At 40.2% G+C, this 19,488-nt stretch overlaps 1 protein-coding gene across 3 annotated transcripts in view; it reads left to right on the top strand.

The window, feature by feature from the left end:
• Positions 1-9,099, top strand: part of LOC124616189 (DNA-directed RNA polymerases I, II, and III subunit RPABC1) — a 53,106-nt gene extending 44,007 nt beyond the window's left edge. For 2 of the 3 annotated variants that reach the window (XM_047144483.1, XM_047144486.1), the window contains 2 exons: positions 7,116-7,194; positions 8,930-9,099. In XM_047144483.1, the coding sequence (XP_047000439.1) occupies positions 7,116-7,194; positions 8,930-9,057 (207 nt within the window). In that variant the 3' untranslated portion in view covers positions 9,058-9,099. The remainder of the gene's footprint in view (positions 1-7,115; positions 7,195-8,929) is intronic. The other variant, XM_047144484.1, reaches the window with a different exon arrangement.
• Positions 9,100-19,488: the final 10,389 nt, after the last annotated feature.

Genomic DNA, 19,488 nt, shown 5'->3' with positions numbered 1-19,488 from the left:
GCTATAGTGACTGGAAAATAAAATTTTTTGAGTGATGCTGCCACCATCTGACAGTAATAACTTTTATTCTGTACTTTTACAAAGGTGATTATGGCCTTAGGCCATTTTCAAGTACAAAAACTTATATATATGTCAAAAATAGGTCAGACTGCTATTGAAATACAAGTTGTAGTCAGAAAAGCGTATCTGGTAATATAGTCCAGATCTGTCATTAGTAAAAGTGAGAACATCTCTAAAACATCGAAATAAGTTGCAGACTTTCATTTCTGGACCCTACATCACAGCTGTTATATGAAACTGCTAACCAATAAACAGGTATGTGGATTTTGTAATTATCAAATTGGGTGGGACAAGGCAAATAATGTCCAGAAGCACTTTAATTCAGACACACATTCAGTTCACTGGTGCGGAAAATGCTACTCTTTCCGACAACAATCTTTTGTTGAAAGCTTAAATACAGCCAAACAAAGAAAACTAAGGCCACTTTGGGAAAAGACTGTTGAAGTTCTCGCAAAACCGAACATTTTAATCATAATGTTCCCAACCAGTGTTTTTTTTAAACAGTCAGTGTAGATGTGAATTTGGCCAAAAATAGATACTACATTTTCCAGTCCCTGGTAATTATAGTCACATTAATAAAATTTTTCATTAATTTTCCTAAGCTATTATAAGTGCAAGCTTGCTTTTGGTTGATCAGTGTAGCGTTGTTGTGCTGATCAACGAAACCATGGTGGAAATTAGTAATTTAGATTCTGTGTTAAACAATGAATCAGAAACAATTGATGTTCTGCAGGTTATAGACACATTAGAATTCCTTATCTGGTGCATGTCACCATAGGTATGGAATAAGACTATGATACATAGATACAGTAAGACCTCCTATTGTTTGAAATAAAGTAGTTGAACAAATACAACTTTTTAATTCTAATTGGTGATGCAGTTGCATAATTTCAGAATGATCTAGGCTTATTTACTACTTATAAGTACATAATCTGCAAGTTACCGTGAATGCATGGCAGAGGATACTTCGCATGGTACCAAACATTAGGGTTTCTTCCTGCTCCAGTTGTGTATTGTGCATTGAAGAAACAACTGCGTAAATGCCTCTGTGCATGCTGTAATTAGTCTAATCTTTTCTTCCTGCTCTGTGCACAACCAATATATCGGGGACTGTAGAATCTGTGTAGATTCTTCACTTAACATTTTTGCTCACTTTGTAAGTAGGCTTTCACTGGATAATTGGTGTCTACAATCAAGAGTCTGTCAATTCAGGTTCTTCAACATTTCACACGAGTCAAGCTAACTTGTGACTATTTGTACAGCCCTTCTTTGTAGATACTCAGTTTCCCGTGTTAGTTCTATTTGGTATGGACCCCACACATTTGAGCAATATTTTAAGATGGGGTGCATAAGTGATTTGTAAGCAGTCTCTTTTGTAGACTGGCTGTATTTTCCCAGTATCCTATCAATGAACCAAAGTCTGCAATCTGCTTTACCTGCAACTGAGCCTGTGTGCTCATTCTGTTTCATGTCCTCACATACTGTTACACCCAGATACGTGTAGAAGTTAACATTCCAGTTGTGATCCATAGGGTAGAACTCTTTCCTGCATTTGATGAAGTGCAGAGTTTTACATTTCTGAACATTTAAAACAAGTTGACAGTCTTTGCACCCATTTGAAATCTTATCAAGATACGACAGGATATTCGTGCAGAGTATGAACAACAAGATTTGCAACACACTTTCGAGGGCATAAATGACGTTATTTCTACTCCTGTCGATGACACACTAGCCAAGGTAATCTGCTGCATCGTACATACCAAGAAATCCTCAGTCCCATCACAAATTATTTTATATCTCATGTAATCATACTTTTGTTAATAATCAAAGGGGTGATACCCACTCAAATGTTTTTGGAAGTCAACAAATACTGCATCCACCCAGTTTTCTTGATCCGTCGCTTTCAGGATGTTATATGAAAAAATTGATAGTTTGGTTTCGAATGATAAGTTCCGGGTGATCAGAAAGTTAGTATAAATTTGAAAACTGAATAAATCACGGAATAATGTAGATAGAGAGGTACAAATTGACACACATGCTTGGAATGATATGGGGTTTTATTGGAACCAAAAAATATATAAAAGTTAAAAAAATGTCTGACAGATGGTGCTTCATCTGATCAGAATAGCAATAATTAGCATAACAAAGTAAGACAAAGCAAAGATGATGATGTTTACAGGAAATGCTCAATATGTCCACCATCATTCCTCAACACTAGCTGTAGTCGAGGAATAATGTTGTGAACAGCACTGTAAAGCATGTCTGGTGTTACGGTGAGGCATTGGTGTCAGATGTTGTCTTTCAGCATCCCTAGAGATGTCGGTCGATCACTATACACTTGTGACTTCGGGCAACCCCATAGCCAATAATCGCATGGACTGAGGTTTGGGGACCTGAGAGCCAAGCATGACTAATGTGGCAGCTGAGCACACAGTCACCACCAAACGATCCGCACAAGAGATCTTTAACATGTCTAGCAATAAGTGGTGTTTTTTGTTCTAATAAAACCCCATGTCATTCCAAGCGTGTGTGTCAATTTTTACCTCTCTATCTACATTATTCCGTGGTTTATTAAGTTTTCAAATTTATACTGACTTTTTGATCACCCGGTATTTTCAGAAGCCATGCCGGTTGGCATGGCGAGCACTCTATTAGTGATACGTCGTTATGTTTGAACTCAGAATTTGTTGTAGGGTTTGCAACAGATGAATGTCAAAGCACTTTTGTAGACCACTTTTGCTTTCCTTGTAGATTTGTGTGACCTGTGCTTTCTTCAACTACTGGGCACAACTTTTTGTTCAAGGGATGTGTGATGTCCTATGGTTAAAATGGGAACTAACCAAGCTGCAAACCTATACTACTATATAAAGACAAGACATTTCTAAAAGTCTCAAAGTTCTTGAACAATTTACTTCAAAGTTTTGCATGACGCGTAATAAACACTTAAGACATAGGCTCTGTGTGTTTCTTTAAGCGACAATGAGCAGGTTTTCTGTTAAACCTGATTGTGAGAGAGAAAATTATGCACTGTTTTGTGAAAATGTATAGTTTTGTTTTCTTCGTTGCTGTCCAACACAAAACAGGAAAGTTGTATTTGTAGCCTATTGGCTTATGATTATAATACTACTACAAAATCAGGCTCATCCGAACTTTGTAACTCTTTGTGTTGGCAGATTAAAACTATGTGAAATACTGTTGTTGAAATATTATCCTCACATATCTGGCAGCTGGAGAGGCCTCTCTCATACCTTGCATGCCAGTGATCCCAACCAGTTTACACACACAATTTAATTGACTTCAGTTTCATTTGCAATAACAATAAACAAGGCTCAAGGTCAGAGTGAGGGATGAAGAGGAGATGGATAAGGTGAAAGGGATTGGGACATGTTTCCAGTTCCCGTACATACGAGGGCAGTTCAATAAGTAATGCAACACATTTTTTTTTCTCGGCCACTTTGGTTGAAAAAACCGGAAATTTCTTGTGGAATATTTTCAAACATTCCCGCTTCGTCTCGTATAGTTTCATTGACTTCGACAGGTGGCAGCGCTGTACGGAGCTGTTAAAATTGCGTCTGTAACGGATGTGCGTTGCAAACAACGGGCAGTGATCGAGTTTCTTTTGGCGGAAAACCAGGGCATCTCAGATATTCATAGGCGCTTGCAGAATGTCTACGGTGATCTGGCAGTGGACAAAAGCATGGTGAGTCGTTGGGCAAAGTGAGTGTCATCATCGCCGCAAGGTCAAGCAAGACTGTCTGATCTCCCACGTGCGGGCCGGCCGTGCACAGCTGTGACTCCTGCAATGGCGGAGCGTGCGAACACACTCGTTCGAGATGATCGACGGATCACCATCAAACAACTCAGTGCTCAACTTGACATCTCTGTTGGTAGTGCTGTCACAATTGTTCACCAGTTGGGATATTCAAAGGTTTGTTCCCACTGGGTCCCTCGTTGTCTAACCGAACACCATAAAGAGCAAAGGAGAACCATCTGTGCGGAATTGCTTGCTCGTCATGTGGCTGAGGTGACAATTTCTTGTCAAAGATTGTTACAGGCGATGAAACATGGGTTCATCACTTCGAACCTGAAACAAAACGGCAATCAATGGAGTGGCGCCACACCCACTCCCCTACCAAGAAAAAGTTTAAAGCCATACCCTCAGCCGGTAAAGTCATGGTTACAGTCTTCTGGGACGCTGAAGGGGTTATTCTGTTCGGTGTCCTTCCCTATGGTCAAACGATCAACTCTGAAGTGTATTGTGCTACTCTTCAGAAATTGAAGAAACGACTTCAGCGTGTTCTTAGGCACAAAAATCTGAACGAACTTCTCCTTCTTCATGACAATGCAAGACCTCATACGTCTTCGCACCCGAGAGTAGCTCACAAAACTTCAGTGGACTCTTCTTCCTCATGCACCCTACAGCCCCGATCTCGCACCGTCGGATTTCCATATGTTTGGCCCAATGGAGGACGCAATCCGTGGGAGGCACTACGCGGATGATGAAGAAGTTATTGATGCAGTACGACGTTGGCTTCGACATCGACCAGTGGAATGGTACCGTGCAGGCATACAGGCCCTTATTTCAAGGTGGCGTAAGGCCGTAGCATTGAATGGAGATTACTCTGAAAAATAGTGTTGTGTAGCTAAAAGATTGGGGAATAACCGGGTGTATTTCAATGCTGAATAAAACACCCCTGTTTCAGAAAAAAATGTGTTGCATTACTTATTGAACTGCCCTCGTATTTAGCAATTGTGAAGCATTGCCAGGTTTGTTAGTTCTGTATAAAATCTGACAGGCTTCCTCTGGTCGTAGAGTCTTGTTTGATTTTGCCTGTTTCTCAATGCCACCGATACTAATACCTGTATCATTGATATTTGCAGTAGCACGAGAATGATACTTGACGGTACTTCTGTAACTTCCAACTACATGGAGCAGTGCTGCAGCAATGACATGTTAATAGTGTATGTGTGGCTGTAGCAATGCAGAATTCACCCACCTGTTCTTCAGATGTCACTCATTTAACATCACATTTGACAGGGAACATTCATTATTCCTCTTCTGTTCTGTACAGACTGGCAGTATCACATAGGTCTTCAGCCTGTAGTTTGTAAAACCCTTATTCCAAGCCAACTCTTGACAGGTGCTTCTTGTGTGTCCTTAACATCGCTGCTTGGCGTGTGTGCGTTTTCATACAATGACTGTTTTAAGCAAATGAAGCCCTACCTGACCACATGCATATACAGTGTTTAAAGTCTGTTAAACAGTTAGAGTATTGCAGTGTTACACTTCTTAGCAGGTAGTTCATTACTTCAGTGTCATATAACCGTGATTGATTTATACAGTATGTATCATGAGGAATATCGCCACAAGAGTAGAAAGTTGATAAATCACCCTCTATGTAGCACCACCACCCAGACTACTAAAGTTCTACACAGCATCAGTAGGTGTTACTACTGTCATCATAGTATGTTTCAGTGAAATGAATTTTTTATTAATCTTTCACAAAGGGAAGGCAATGTTGAGCTCAAGATGTGACAAACAGTGACCCTCAGAAGCTGTATGAGATTCTGCCTGAGAGTCACTAGGCGACATTAACAACAACAAAAAGTCTGACAGAAAATATTCCCATATTAACAGCATACACCCATATAACCCATCCTAAAATATTACTCAGGTGTGCAAGACCCACAAACATGTGGAAAGAATGGCAGTGCATACTGGTCAGAGGTTTGTGTGCCCCCTGGGAGAGCATTACAGAGATGCTGAAATACCTGAACTGGCAGATGTTTAAAAATAGGAGACACCAACTGTCCTTGAAAACCTACCTCATAGGTTCAAGACCCGGCATTAATGTATTGCTCCTGCAGGGACTGAAAGAACGAGATTTGACCAAATACAGTGCAGGGGTGTGGAAGCAGTCATTCTTCCTGGAATCTGTACACAAATGGAATGGAAAGAAGCCTTAAGAAATGGTACACTGTGGGGTACCCTCTGCCATGCACTTCAGAGTGGTTTGCAAAGCACATTTAGACATATATAAACAAAAGAACTACCTACTTTTGGCCATCAGAATAATTTATTCTTCAGCCATGTTTTGCAAAATTTAGTGTGAAGCAATCTTTGTGCAGAATGAATTTTCACTCTGCAGCAGTGTGTGCGCTGATACGAAACTTCATGGCAGATTAAAACTGTGTGCCGGACTGAGTTAGTCTTGGTGCGGCACACAGTTTTAATGTGCCAGAAAGTTTCAATCTTCATGCATTTCACATTGGTGTTGCTTCCCAAACTTGTGATGGTTTTTGGTGGAAAATATTTTCTTTTAACTGAGGAATGCCATTATGTTGGAGAATAAAACATGTTCAAGGATTCTGTTGCAGAAAAATTTTTAGTTTTGCTGATCTATAATTATGCCCATTTGTTTTGTCGCTTTTCTTGTAAATGGGAGTGAATTGTGTGAAAGATTTTAAATATAAGCTCAGTGTCAAATTTAATAGGAACTTGTATCAGTGTGGCACTTTATTGCATAGAAACAAATTGTTACTTTCAAGCCTGTTTCAGTGTCAACACCATTCTTCAGATTGGAATCACAGGTAATTAGGAGTTTTGAGCACTTCCAGAAAGATTTCTCTTAACTTAAATGTGGACATGATTGTAGACATCACACTTGACTTTCATTACACGTATATAAGTTGTTGTTAAATATAGCAGTTTCCTACACGTTTTCTGAGTGTCACGATTAAACAAAGAATCTTTACTGTCCTCACTGCCATACTTCATACATCTTTATCTTGGGCATAATGGGTAGTATATTTCAACTGTTAGCACAACTTCTCTGTGCACCTTATAATTAAAGTAAACATAATATTAGGATCTTATTCATTAGGTAAGGCAGTTCATTCATCTATTCTACAAATATACTACCATTTTTTGTAATTTCATGAAAGGCTGACAGTTCAGAGCCTGATTTTTGTGTAGGGAACAACATTTCCATTATGATGGCAAAATTGTAATATTCGCCGTCATTTTTAGAGTTCTGTTTTTCTTAATTTTTAAGCAAATTGAAGGAGAACCAACTTCCTCGGATTCAGACAGGCGATCCTATTTGTCGATACTTTGGTCTTCGTCGGGGACAGGTAAACAGCTCTGATGAAGTGTGGAGTGTTGTTTCAGCCTGACTGAGCAAACTAATGAATAGCTCAATAATAGACTGTGATTTTGGTGTGAAATACTAATCACATGGAATGGACACCTACATGCTTGAGAATTGTACACAGAGATTGCAAAGTAACAAACTCCAGAAGGCAGTGCGGTAGAGTGTGTATGACCTTGTGAGCATGCGATCACATGCAGTCAACAAATATGACAGTATGGCTTGTGTGTGCACATAAGTGTGTTGAATTTCAGGCTTCATGACTACGCCGTGGATTATAACGTGTAAGGCATCAGCTGTCATTTATTTGATATTTGTATTTACATACTTCAAAATGTTGTCTGTCTGCCTTTTTATGGTATAGCAAATTTGCTTCAGATTTCTCTCTTTTTGCATGTATTTTCATGATTTTCCCTTTTGTGCTTGTTCTTACATGGCATCATTTTGGAGTGTTTTGTCTCCTGTGTGCCAGGTGACAATTGGGTTTGCTTTTCCACATTGCATTGGTATCCCTTAATTACAATATTGTGTGTGTTCTCGTGTGAATTAAAAAAGGCAATGAAAAATAAATATATCAAACATCTTAGTGTGGTAGAGATTTGTAAATAGATAGAGAATGTAACACAAGAGAACGTTTGCTTACCAGTTGATAAAGATAGCAGGGCTGATACTCTTTAGAATTGCATAGTTCAACACTGGTGGTGGGAACCCATATTGCTCAATGGGTAACTTTATATTGGAGTGAGAGTCAAAAATAGATTAGTAATATCTTAAGCAACATAACGTGGATGCCACAGCATAAGGCCAATTAGTGAACAAGCAAGTTGTTGCTTATGGGATGTGTAATAGGACCCACAGCTTTGAAATGGCAGTATAATATTCAGCATACTGCACTTTAAATTCTAATTATAATTTACAGTAAAAGCCAGAGAAGAAAAGAAAGAAAATGGGAAGCATATACAAGTAATATTTCATGAAACCTGTTTAGAGAGTAGTAATGGAATATGATGGTGTAAAGCACTGTGGATTTTTCTGTTCATCGAAACTTTGAGAAACTTTGGTGTTACATGGTAAGCTATCACCAATGTGTTCATATAATAAATCACAGGATGTAGAAATAGTACATGTTCATGTTTAGTGGACTATTGGCAGCCAGTTTTTGTATTGGTGTGAATTTTGTTCATATTGTTTGTAGAACTGAAGCATCTTATTAAGGATGCACTGTAAATGACTGCCAGGATATGTAATATGCTGTTCTGGAGTGTGGATGAAGTACTTCTGAATAAAATTACTGTGTCTTTACGTTGATAATTGCTTTCCATAGTCTTTGCTTTGATGTATTCTGTGCCTTGGTCAGTTGTTTTTGACAAAATCAATAGCAAATAGTGCTACACTGAATTGTGCAGTGTTTGAAACGTAGTATTTGGTGCAGAATTTTAAAATAATATGGATTAGTGTTGATGTGTAGGGAAGTGGGATCTATTGTTGTGCTGGGACCACGTTTTCCCGTCATACACTGCTCTAAATAAGCGAGTTTCCTATTCAAAACATAACCCAAAAATGAACATAAACATTTGATGAAAATATCAGTTTTGCTTTTGTATTTATTTTTTTGATCTTAGTGTGTCCTATCTGAAGCACCAACATCAGTAGTTTGAGATTTTTCTTTTGCTTAAAGATAAACCAATGTGAAAATTGATTTTTCTATTTTATTTCAGGTGGTGAAAATTATCAGGCCTTCCGAAACAGCTGGTCGGTATATTTCATACCGACTGGTGTGTTAACTGCAACTGGTGATAGAATGCTAATTTCTTGTTATTCATTCTGTCTTAAGTTGAAAGTGTAACATAAGGTTTTTGTAAATAAATTATGCCTATTTTATGTAGCATTTCTGTAAGAGTTTTAATTATGGACAACTCTCTGTAAACCCACACTTTTTTTTGCATTAAGCAAGACATGAATTTCTATTTCTCAACAGGTTTAAAATCTAATTATGTAGTTTGTACCAACAGGAAGCAACCATACTCTTTAATATGGCTAGTAATTTGAAGATAGTACTAACATGCATGGGTTTGTTTCTGATCACTTAACAGGTTTTAATTATTTAATTAATTTAAATAAATGATTATCATTACTGTGTATTTATTAGCGACTGCACCAACTAGGGACCAAAATTCACAGAATTTGTGCTCTTGGTTATTCATACTCATATGAAAAGATACAGATAAATTATCTGAAAAACAAAGTACTGCATGATTAAATGTTCTGTTATTTGTAGAAACAGTAGCTGAAACAGGATGATTATTTGCTATATATATCATCACTAGATTGGATGTCTTAATTCCATAGGCTAATATTCAGGACACCATCATGTATGAGACACATGGCAGAAAAACATAATGTATGAGGTGTGATCAAAAAGTAGTGAGAACTTTTTTAGTTTCACAGGCTTTATACATCTGATTTTAATTTTTTTTATCTTTTTGATAAACATGTTCTCATATGTTTGCATTTTTAGTTGTTTTGAATGTTTAGTTTGTTGACAGTCGAAAATGCTATACATATTTTAGAGTGCTCGGCAAATTTTAACTTACGAGAAAAATGGGTCAAAGAATTTGCACTAAATTTTATTTGTAAAATGGAATAGAGTGCTGCACCACATCTGAAATACTGACTTGGTGCTTTCAGTGACTCTACTATAAGTAAGATGAGAGTTTACGAGTGTTATAAATGTTTCAAAGAGGGCCGAGAAGACGTTGAAGATGACGACCATCCTGAAAGCCTAGCACATCAATTACTGACAACATTGTGGAAGAAATAAAGAGAATAGTTCTGGAAAATAGTCATATCTCCATCAGAATGTTTGCTGATGATATTGGCATATCCTTTGGCTAATGCCAAGCAATTTTTTCCTATATTTTGTTCTCGAAAAATGTAGCAGTAAAGTTTGTTCTGAAATTGTTGAATTTAAACCAAAAGAACATTGCATTGACATTACCAACAAATTGCTGAATGAAGTTGATAATGATCCAGAACTTCTAAAGAAAATTATATCAGGTGACAAAACATGGGTATACGGCTATGACATCAAAACCAAGGCCGAATTGTCCCAATGGATTTGCCTGAATAGTCACGACCGAAAAATATTTGACAACTTGAATCACTTATGAAGATTAACCTCACAGTTTGCTTCAATTACAGTGGGATAGAGCCTCATGGGTTCCTGCCTTATGGTCATATTGTCAGTCAGGAATACTACCTGGAAGTTATTCACCATTTACATGAAGCAATCCAAAGAAAACTACCAGAAGTGTGGCAAACCCACTTGTAGAAAAGGCATCATGATAATGCACCCGCCCACTTCTCAATGCTTGTTTACAATTTTTTTGACAAAAAAAGACCATTATGTTACCTCAGCTACTTTATTCATTAGACGTGGCCCCCTTGCAGTATCTTTCTACTTCTGAGGCTGACGAAAACCATGAAAAGATGTTGTTTTGCCACCATTGATGAGCTATAAACAGAATCACTGAAGGAACTGAACACTATAATGAAAAATGAGTTCCAGAAGTGCTTCCAGGATAAGAAATGTGACAAAAGTGTATTGCAGCTGAGAGGAATTACTTTGAAGGGGACAATATTGATATTCCTTCGAAAACTAGACTCCAGCAGTAATACAATGATGATCTGGATGCATGAAAAAAAGGACAAGGTCTGAGTGAAGACTAATCCATAAGACTATTTTAAGTTACATAAGTTTTTGATGTGGCTGCAAAAAAATTATTTCATTTATTTTCGTAGGTGATGTAATAAATATACAAGGTCAGTGTATGATTATTATCCTTCTTTATTTTTACAATAGCCTGAACCGTTCCAGTGTTGCCTGCTTAGTGGACAATGGTGAAGTTTAAAATTCATCGAAGCAGTACTAGCCGAGATATAGTCACTTGCTTGACTCCGTGCATGACTTTCCACAGAGTGAGCGTGAACTTTTGGCGATTTTGAGCTGTTATCTCTGGGGCAATATTTTGTTGAAAGAAATGGAACTTGGCAATCTTGAACAATTTTATGTGTTCTCTTAACAATAATAATGCAAAGAATTTTACAAGCCATATACAGCCATAAAATTGTAGGCAAAATTGCCCGGAAAAAATGGGCACCTGAAAAAATTTTGAAGTTTAGCTTTTTATATCTCAGGGTCAGGTACGACAACTGTGATACTTGGTTTGTAGTAATCTAACAATACAAGGTTCTCAAATATAAGGTTTCATTTATGTACCACTTTTTATCATGAAATAAATGAAGTGCAAATTGAAGGTACTAAAAAAAAAAAAATAGAAAAACGTGGGTTTTTTGCCTGATTTAGCAACAAAGCTATTTTATTAAACTTTCCAAACTGAGCTCGGTAGACACTAGGAAAATTGTGGTTTGCACTGTAAAACAAAGTGCACTTGATTATCCAACATTGCCAGATAATTTGAAACTAAAGTTGGGTTTGAAAATCGTGGCACGGAAAAATGTAAACTTCAGATTCTTATATCTCGTAGAGTAAATGTGTGTTAAACAAGAAACTTAATATGCATAAGGATGCAAAATACAAAATTTCATTCTCCTACTATTTCCCAATAGTTTACGAATTTGTTGACAATATGACGATTTTTGTCACTCCCAGGGAGCTGACAGCTCTTCAGTAAGTATGTGCTTGACTACTGTGGGTCCCCAGCCTTTGCAACACTACTCCCTCTTCCTGTGCGGCAAGCCTACATGTTGTCTATCTGTTATCTCCTCTGACTTTCTGTTGGATGGCCCTTTTGGTGCAGACCCTGCTTGGACTTCGTTCACGATTATGGTCTTCATTTCCAGTTTCACATCTGACACTGATTTCCCCAAATCGTTTCAGGCAAATGCCGGGATGGTTCCTTTGAAAGGGCACAGCAGATTTCCTTCCCAATCCTTCCCTAACCCGAGCTTGCGCTCCGTCTCGAATGACCTCGTTGTCGACGGGATGCTAAACACTACCCACCACCACCACCACATCTGACACTATCTTCACCTTCCGTTAATGGTTACATGATCCCCATTATTGGGTTTGACCTGCCATCTTTCCCAAATTTTACAGAAGTTCATATCATGCTGAGAAAGTCACCAACTGTGGTATATGCTCCACCTCTGTGCTCTTTCACCCTTACACCCTTCCTTCCTGTTATCATAGTACGCTCAGAACCCAGCACGGTAGCCATCCCGTTGTGCAGGGTGGGAGGGGGTCGTCAAGTAGCTGTATGGTGGTAGCCCCCCTGACCACACTGGGATTGCACTGTTGGTGCCTGCACTGCATGCTTCCCATGTGTCTCATGCAGTATGTGCCCATTATGGCGGACACAGGGGCTCCCCGCCATTCCTATTGCTGGGTGGTGTCCTTGAGGATTAGTGGCACCATGGTGGATAATTTGCACATGAAGCAGCTTAAACTTTCTCCTGCTGGTGGTCACATGGCTCCAGCAGTCGGCGAATGTAAAGGCCTTCTATGATGCAATGAAATATGATACCAACGTGTTCTCTTCCCTGGCCACAGCATGGGAGGAACGTAGGACCAGCACATTGAAGACAAACACGGGGAAACTGTAGCAACCATCTCTAAGATGAAAAGTGGTTCTTTCCTGATTAAAACATCATCTCCTGCCCAGTCTCAGGCGCTGCTCTCTTTTGAAAAGTTGGGTGACATTCCCGTGACTGTCACTCCCCACAAGGATCTCAATATGGTCCAGGGCATTATCTTTCAGTGTTATCATTTGCAATCTGATAATGAGCTGCAGCCCGAATTAGACTGACGAGGTGTGTACTTCATCCATCGTGCCAATAGGGAACCAAGCGAAAATAGAGTTGCTACTGGAGCCTTCATCTTATCTTTAGAGGATGATATTGTCTGAGAAGGTCATGGTGATGGTATTCCGGTATGATGTGAAACCCTATGTTCCTCGTACCGTGAGATGCTACAGGTGTGTGAAGTTCGGATTTATGTCTTCCCATTGCGATTGTATCCCTGTCTGCAGGGATTGTGGACATCCATTGTACAAGTGTTCCTTGTGCTCCTCCCCGAATATGAGTAAGTTGTGCTGAGCTCCACTCTCCTTTCTCACCAGATTGCTCCATTTTTAAGCATGAGAAGAAAGTGCAGGAATATGACCCTGGGAAAGCTCATATATCAAGAGTCCAGAAAAAATTATGAGCCTCTTAATCCCATACAAATGACACAATCTTATGCTACAGCTGCAATGTCGTTGCTTTCTCTGTTGACGGTGCTTTCCTTTTTGTGCCTCTGATTAAAACACATGCTAATACCTGCCATCCCAGACGTTGGGGTCCCTTCCGGTGCTTCCACCGCACCCACTTCAGGGACCTGCTGGGGACACTTGCCCCCATCCCCCAGCTGTGGAGGCGCCTCATCTTCCTCCGGTTTCTCTATCTAGGAAGAGGTCCATTCCATTGTTCCTGCTAGTCACAGCCAGATGCCAGCCGGTGGCTGAAGCAGCCATAGGCTGCTGGCCGTAGGACTTCTCAGTCTTCCTCTATCCCTGAAACTAATGCAGGGAAACTTTCCCAGTCCATATCTTCTCATGAGGAGAAGGACAAAAGGAAGTCCTCTAAGACATGCATAAAGACTGTGCATGTACTCCTTCTGGAGGTGGAGTTTCCAGAGGCACCAGATCTCCCCAGGCAATGTGCCACAGAACCTATGTCAGTGGATCCCATGACATCTCATAATGCGGGGTCTAACATGACTGGCTGCCTGCCCCCCCCCCCACTCTCCAGGCCACTTCATGCCCCCACAGTATTCAGTCAGTCTGATCCTCCAGTGGAATTGTAACGGATTTTTCCTCTACCTGGCTGAGCTACAGCAGGTGTAAGCACTTACCCTGTGTTCTGTATTGCCACCCAGGAAACATGGTTTCCAACACGGACCCCTGCCCTTTGTGGCTACTGAGGTTATTTTAAGAATTGTGCCGACTGTGAGAGATATGTTGGGTGGAGTTTTTATGTATCTGCTGCTGGACTCTATTTAGTGACCTTGTGTCTCTTGACAAATATTTGGAGGCTGTGACTGTTCGGTTAAGGGCACATCAAGGTTTTACTATCAGTAATGTTTATCTTCCTCCCAATGATGTCATGTCCCATGATGTACCATCTGCATTACTCTCTCAGCTCCCCCCAACTTTCCTAGTCTTGGGCAACTTTCCTATGTTTGGTGGAACACTGATAACTGGCACAGCTTGATCTTTGTCTCTTGAACCCAGGTGCCCCAACACACTTAAGTGTGGCACACGGAATTTATTCAGCCATTGATCTTTCATTTTGCAGCCCTGATATTCTACCATCTATGCACTGGAGAGTCAGTCCCTTATGACCTGTGTGCTAGTGACCACTTCCTGATCTTCCTTTCCCTCCCTCAGCATTGCACCCCTGCACGCACGCCCATATGGGTTCTCTATAATGCTGACTGGGATGGGTTCACTTCTGGTGTCACCCTTAGCTCCACATCGCAAGACATTATTGATTGCAACCGTTGGCATACAACGGCTGCCGTTCTTTTGGTAGCCAAACAAGCGATTCCCTCTTCCTCAGGATCCCCCATCAGAAGGTGGTACACTGGTGGTTCCCAGAGATTTCTGTGGTCGTTAGAGATAGTAGGTGGGCTCTCAAATGCCGTAAGTGGCACCCATTGCTGGAGCACCTTATTGCCTTTAAGCGGCTCTGTGCCAGTGTCTGCTACCTTATAAAATGATCACAGCAAGAATCCTGGAGATGATAGGTTTCCACTACAGGATCACGTACCTCTCCATCACAGGTACGGGCGAAGATCAGACGCCTCTACAGCTTCCAGTCTCTTGCAGGTGTACCAAGTATTTCCTCAGATGGTGCCTTTTATACCGATCTAGACACTGTTGCCGAACATTTTGCTGAGCATTAAGCTCGCGCATCTGCATCTGAGAACTTCCAGCCCACCTTTTGGCTCATAAAACAGGGTAGAGTGAAGGCGCTTATCATTTAGTACCCATCATGGGAAGCCATATATAATACTCCGTTCAGTGAGTCGGAACTCTCCAGTGCCCTAGCCCATTGCCCCGATACGGCCCCAGAGCCAGACTGCATCCACAACCAAATGCTGAAACATCTCTCAGTGGATTGTCAGCATCACGTCCTTGCCCTCTTTAATCAGACCTGGAATGAGGGTGAGTTCCCATCTCAGTGGCAAGAAAGCAAAGGCTGCTCCACTGCTGATGATTTGGTTCACCTGGAGTCCACTATCCTGATGGCCTTTGCACATCATCAGCACCTCATTGGTGTTTTTTTTTTTTACGTACAGAAGGCTTATAACAATATAGCATCATCGCATCCATACTATGTTACATGAGTGAGGTCTCTGTGGTCCACTTCAGATTTTTTCAAGAACTTCTTGTTTCACCGTACATTGAGTTCAAGTAGGTGCTTGTCCCAATACTCCCCACACCCACAAAAATGGGAATAGGCTCTGTATTGAGCATCCCCCTCCTTCTGTTGGCCATCAGTGGTCTAGTGGCAGGTGTGGGGTCTTCAATATCGCCCTCCTTATATGCCAACAATTTTTGCTTTTATTATTGCTCCTATGGTATGGGTGTTACTGAGATTCAGCTGCAGGTGCACCATATGAAAGGCACAGTCGTGGTCTCTCACCCATGACTTGGTTTTCAGCCGCCAAGACTTGTGTCGTACACTTCTGCCAGCGTTTTGCTGCCCACCCATACCCAAAGCTTTACTTAAGACGATCAGTTACTTTTCGTAGTTGAGGCGCACCACTTTTTGGAAGTGGTCTTCAATTCCCAGCCGAAGTGGCCTCCTCACCTTCACCAACTTAAGCGAAAGTGCTGACAACAACTCGGTACACTTCGCTGCCTCAGTAACACTAGCTGAGGTGCAGATTGCTCTAGCCTTTTATGGCTCTATAAGGCCCTGATTCTGTCACATCTTGATTATGGGAGTCTTGGGTATGGTTCAGCATCACTCTCAGCATTGCAGATACTGGACCCCATTCATCAGTGTGGGGTCAGACTAGCGACAGGAGCCTTCTGAACTAGCCCTGTCAACAGCCTTCTAGTTGAGGCTGTAGTCCTTCTATTAATTGTCAGGTGCCAACAACAGCTGCTGAATTATGCTATATGCATTCATAGCTTCCCTGAACATCCCAAGTACTGTGTCCTTTTCCCAGGAATGGAGCATCACCTCCCACAACAGCGACCCAGAACTGAGTTTACGATTGCTGCACACCTCTCTGTTCAGAACTGCAACTTCCTCCACTGTCGCCTCTGGTCAGGGAGGTATTGCGTGTGCTGCCATGGCTTGTGACTCACCATTGGATTCGTCTCAAAGTCTCATTTGGTCCAAAAGTTTCTGTTGAACCCCCCCCCCCCCCCCCCCAATTTTTTGCCTCCTGTTCTTGGCTATCCTTGAGACATAACTGGATTCAGAACTGGTATTCATCAATGGCTCAACAGTTAACAGACAAATAGGCTTTCTTTTACATACATGCACGGTGCAGTGAACTCCACTCTCTGCCAAAGGGTTGCAGTGTCTGCTGAATTGATGGCCATTAAACTAGTGCTTAGCCATGTTCATTCTTGCAGTGACAAGAGTATCCTAATTTGCAGTGACTCCCTTAGCAACCTTCAGGCTGTAGACGAGTACTACTCTCTTCACCCATTGGTTACGGCTATCCAGTATCTTCTCTGTGGCTTCCATCAAGGTGGCCAGTCATTTTCATTTGGAGCCCTGGTGATATTGGGATTTATGGAAATGAAATGAACTGACTGGTTTCCCCAGGGTGCTGATTCTGGAAATGAGGGTCCCAGAACTGGACCTCTGGTCATTTATACACCATCAATTGTTGGGAAGTCTGGAACTCAGATTAGTCTCCCCTGATCTCTCCAAACAGGCCAATTAAAGAAGACCATGACCACTGCCAGGAAGTTTCGTATCAGCGCACACTCCGCTGCAGAGTGAAAATCTCATTCTGGAAACATCCCCCAGGCTGTGGCTAAGCCATGTCTCCGCAGTATCCTTTCTTTCAGGAGTGCAAGGTTCGCAGGAGAGCTTCTGTAAAGTTTGGAAGGTAGGACGACGAGATACTGGCAGAAGTAAAGCTGTGAGGACCGGGCGTGAGTTGTGCTTCGGTAGCTCAAATGGTAGAGCACTTGCCCGCGGGAGGGAAAGGTCCCGAGTTCGAGTCTCGGTTGGGCACACAGTTTTAATCTGCCAGGAAGTTTCATGTTTTGAAGTGTTTAGAAAATCATGTTTGATTCTCTAACGTGTAGTAACAATACGTCAATACCTGAAAATGAGAAATTTGAGGGTCTACCGTGGCAAAGGTCTACATTTCGACAATGTGTCAGCTTGTTTTGTTGCATGCATTTTTGTTTGTATATTGACGAGTAGTATGCAAACTAATTTGAACATGATTTTCTGATTGGTTGGAAACAGGCTCTTTCCAACTGTAATTAGTGTGAAATGGGTTACAAAAAACAGATTTTCTGACAGTATACTGACTGTGTTCTGTTTTTTATAATTTATACTAAATTAAGTTTGAACTGATTTTGTATAAATTCAGAAAGCAGTATTTTTAAGTATGATATTTTATATTGGAAAACCTTATGTTGCTAAGTAGTTGTGTCCAAATTTTCATGTTGATCATGCTTTTAATGAACGAGATATAAGAAGCCAAACTTAAAACTTCATTCGCAGTGTGATTTTTCTGACTACTTTACCTCAATTTATGTAGCATTCTGAGTCTCTGTTGGAAATTAAATCCACTGTTTGGGGGGGTCTTAAAACACATGGTTTTGAATGAGATTGATTTTGAAGCTTTAACAGGAAATGACTTTTTTAAAAGAAGCTTCAGAAATCCCCTATTTTCACCTCTTCACAAAAATCATCATCTTATCGAGAAATTTCTATACTAATGGAAAATAGTAGGTGAATAACATTATGTACTCCACATCCTTGTGCTACCGAGCTATTGTGTATTAAGTTTCATGTTCAGCATGTGTTTCTTTACAAGCTATAAGAATCTGAAGTTATTCCCTTTTTTTTTTTTTTTTTTTCCCACCCAACTTCGTTTCAAATTATCTAGCACTGTTAGCCAGTGCTGAATAGTTAATTGCACTTTGTATTGCAGTGCAAACTGCGGGCTTTCTAATGAGCCCAGTGTGAAGAGTTTTATAGAACATAGTTTTTGTGAAATCAGGTCAAAAATCCCACATTTACATTTTTGTAAACTCTTCAACTTTGCACTTAACTTATTCCGTATTGAAATCTGCTACATTAATGAAACTTTATATTTGAGACCCTTGTGTTAGGTTACTATATGCAAAATCACGGTTATCATATCTTTAGTCCCTGAGATATAAGAAAGCAACTTCAAAATTTTTTCAGGTGCCTTTTTTGGGCAATTTTACCTAAATTTTCTGGCTGAAAATGGCTTGTAAAATTCTTCACATTATTATTCTTAGGAGAACACGTAAAATTGTTCAAAATGGCCAAATTCCATTTCTTTCAACAAGCTATTGCCTGACATATAACAGCTCAAATCCACCAAAAACTCCCTCTCGCTCAGTGCAAGGTCACAAATAGATGCAAACAAGTGACTATATCTCAGCCAGTATTGCTTAGACGAATGTTGAACTTTACCAATGTTCATCTGGGGCATGTGCAAATTAGAATGTTCATTGTTCATATAAAATTTCAACGAATTCTGAGATGGTCAGGCAGGAAGGCCTAGGTGAACTGAAATGGAATGACCCAACTGTAATAATTATTTTTGTGGCATTGCTGATTCTGGTAATTTAATTATTTTAGTTGAAAAAAAATTAAATATCACAACTATAGCTTTTAATGTAAATAGAAGGGCTGTCGTTAAATGAAGTAACGTGATTTCCACATTTTTCCCTTCTTTTTAGGAAGTTTGGTTAGAATCTGATTGCAATGTGCTATTAAAATTGAGAGGGTTTAGACCAAGATACCTCCTTAAATTGTTTTGTCTTACCTGGGATTATAATTGCACACATGGGATTATAATTGCACCTGTGGCTGTAAATCTACTGAAGACACTGCATTTAAGCAAGACATAAATATACTGTTTAATTTCAATATTAATGCACTGGGTATATATTCTGACAGACTTTAAATGAGATCTGCTTCTAGCATTGGCAGTAACTGTCTACATCCCCCCTATCATACAGATATTAACAAC

This window comes from Schistocerca americana, chromosome 5, assembly GCF_021461395.2.
Source record: "Schistocerca americana isolate TAMUIC-IGC-003095 chromosome 5, iqSchAmer2.1, whole genome shotgun sequence".
Taxonomy (NCBI): domain Eukaryota; kingdom Metazoa; phylum Arthropoda; class Insecta; order Orthoptera; family Acrididae; genus Schistocerca; species Schistocerca americana.
This window is presented reverse-complemented; position numbering and strand designations above follow the sequence as displayed.